The 537-nt window shown below is 51.8% G+C and overlaps 1 protein-coding gene across 1 annotated transcript; it reads left to right on the top strand.

Moving 5' to 3' along the window:
* The first annotated feature begins 204 nt into the window (after positions 1-204).
* LOC120969087 (putative germin-like protein 2-3) lies at positions 205-537 on the top strand. Its single transcript, XM_040396162.1, has one exon. The coding sequence runs from the start codon at positions 205-207 to the stop codon at positions 535-537; it is 333 nt and encodes a 110-aa protein (XP_040252096.1).

Raw genomic sequence — 537 nt, forward strand, 5'->3', positions numbered from 1 at the left:
AGATTGCTTGATGAGGGAAGCAACAAGTCGGACCTATAGAAGCGAGAGCTAGCTTTGCATGCAACTGTCGGCTGGTTATTATGGTCATACACACATAGCTGGTTGAGGAATTTTTTCAGGATGAGCAAGCTAGCTGATTGAGAAGTTCTGAGATAATTGATCTATGTGATGTCCTACTGACTGGTCCTTATATTATTCTCCCATATGACAAACAAGCAGGGCTCGGCGGTGACCGCCGTCAACGTCGCGCAGATCGGTGGGCTGAACACCATGGGCGTCTCCCTCGTCCGCATAGACTACGGGCTGTTTGGCCTCAACCCTCCCCACACCCACCCACGTTCCACCGAGATTTTGACCGTGCTGAAGGGCTGCCTGCACGTCGGGTTCGTGACGTCGAACCCCGAGAACAAGCACTTTGACAAGGTTTTGAACAAGGGAGATGTGTTCGTGTTTCCTAAGGGCCTCGTCCATTACCAGTACAATAACAGGACGAGTAACACAGTGGCCATTGCGGCGCTGAGCAGCCAGAACCCTTGA

The sequence above is a fragment of the Aegilops tauschii genome, chromosome 7 (assembly GCF_002575655.3).
Source record: "Aegilops tauschii subsp. strangulata cultivar AL8/78 chromosome 7, Aet v6.0, whole genome shotgun sequence".
Taxonomy (NCBI): Eukaryota; Viridiplantae; Streptophyta; class Magnoliopsida; order Poales; family Poaceae; genus Aegilops; species Aegilops tauschii.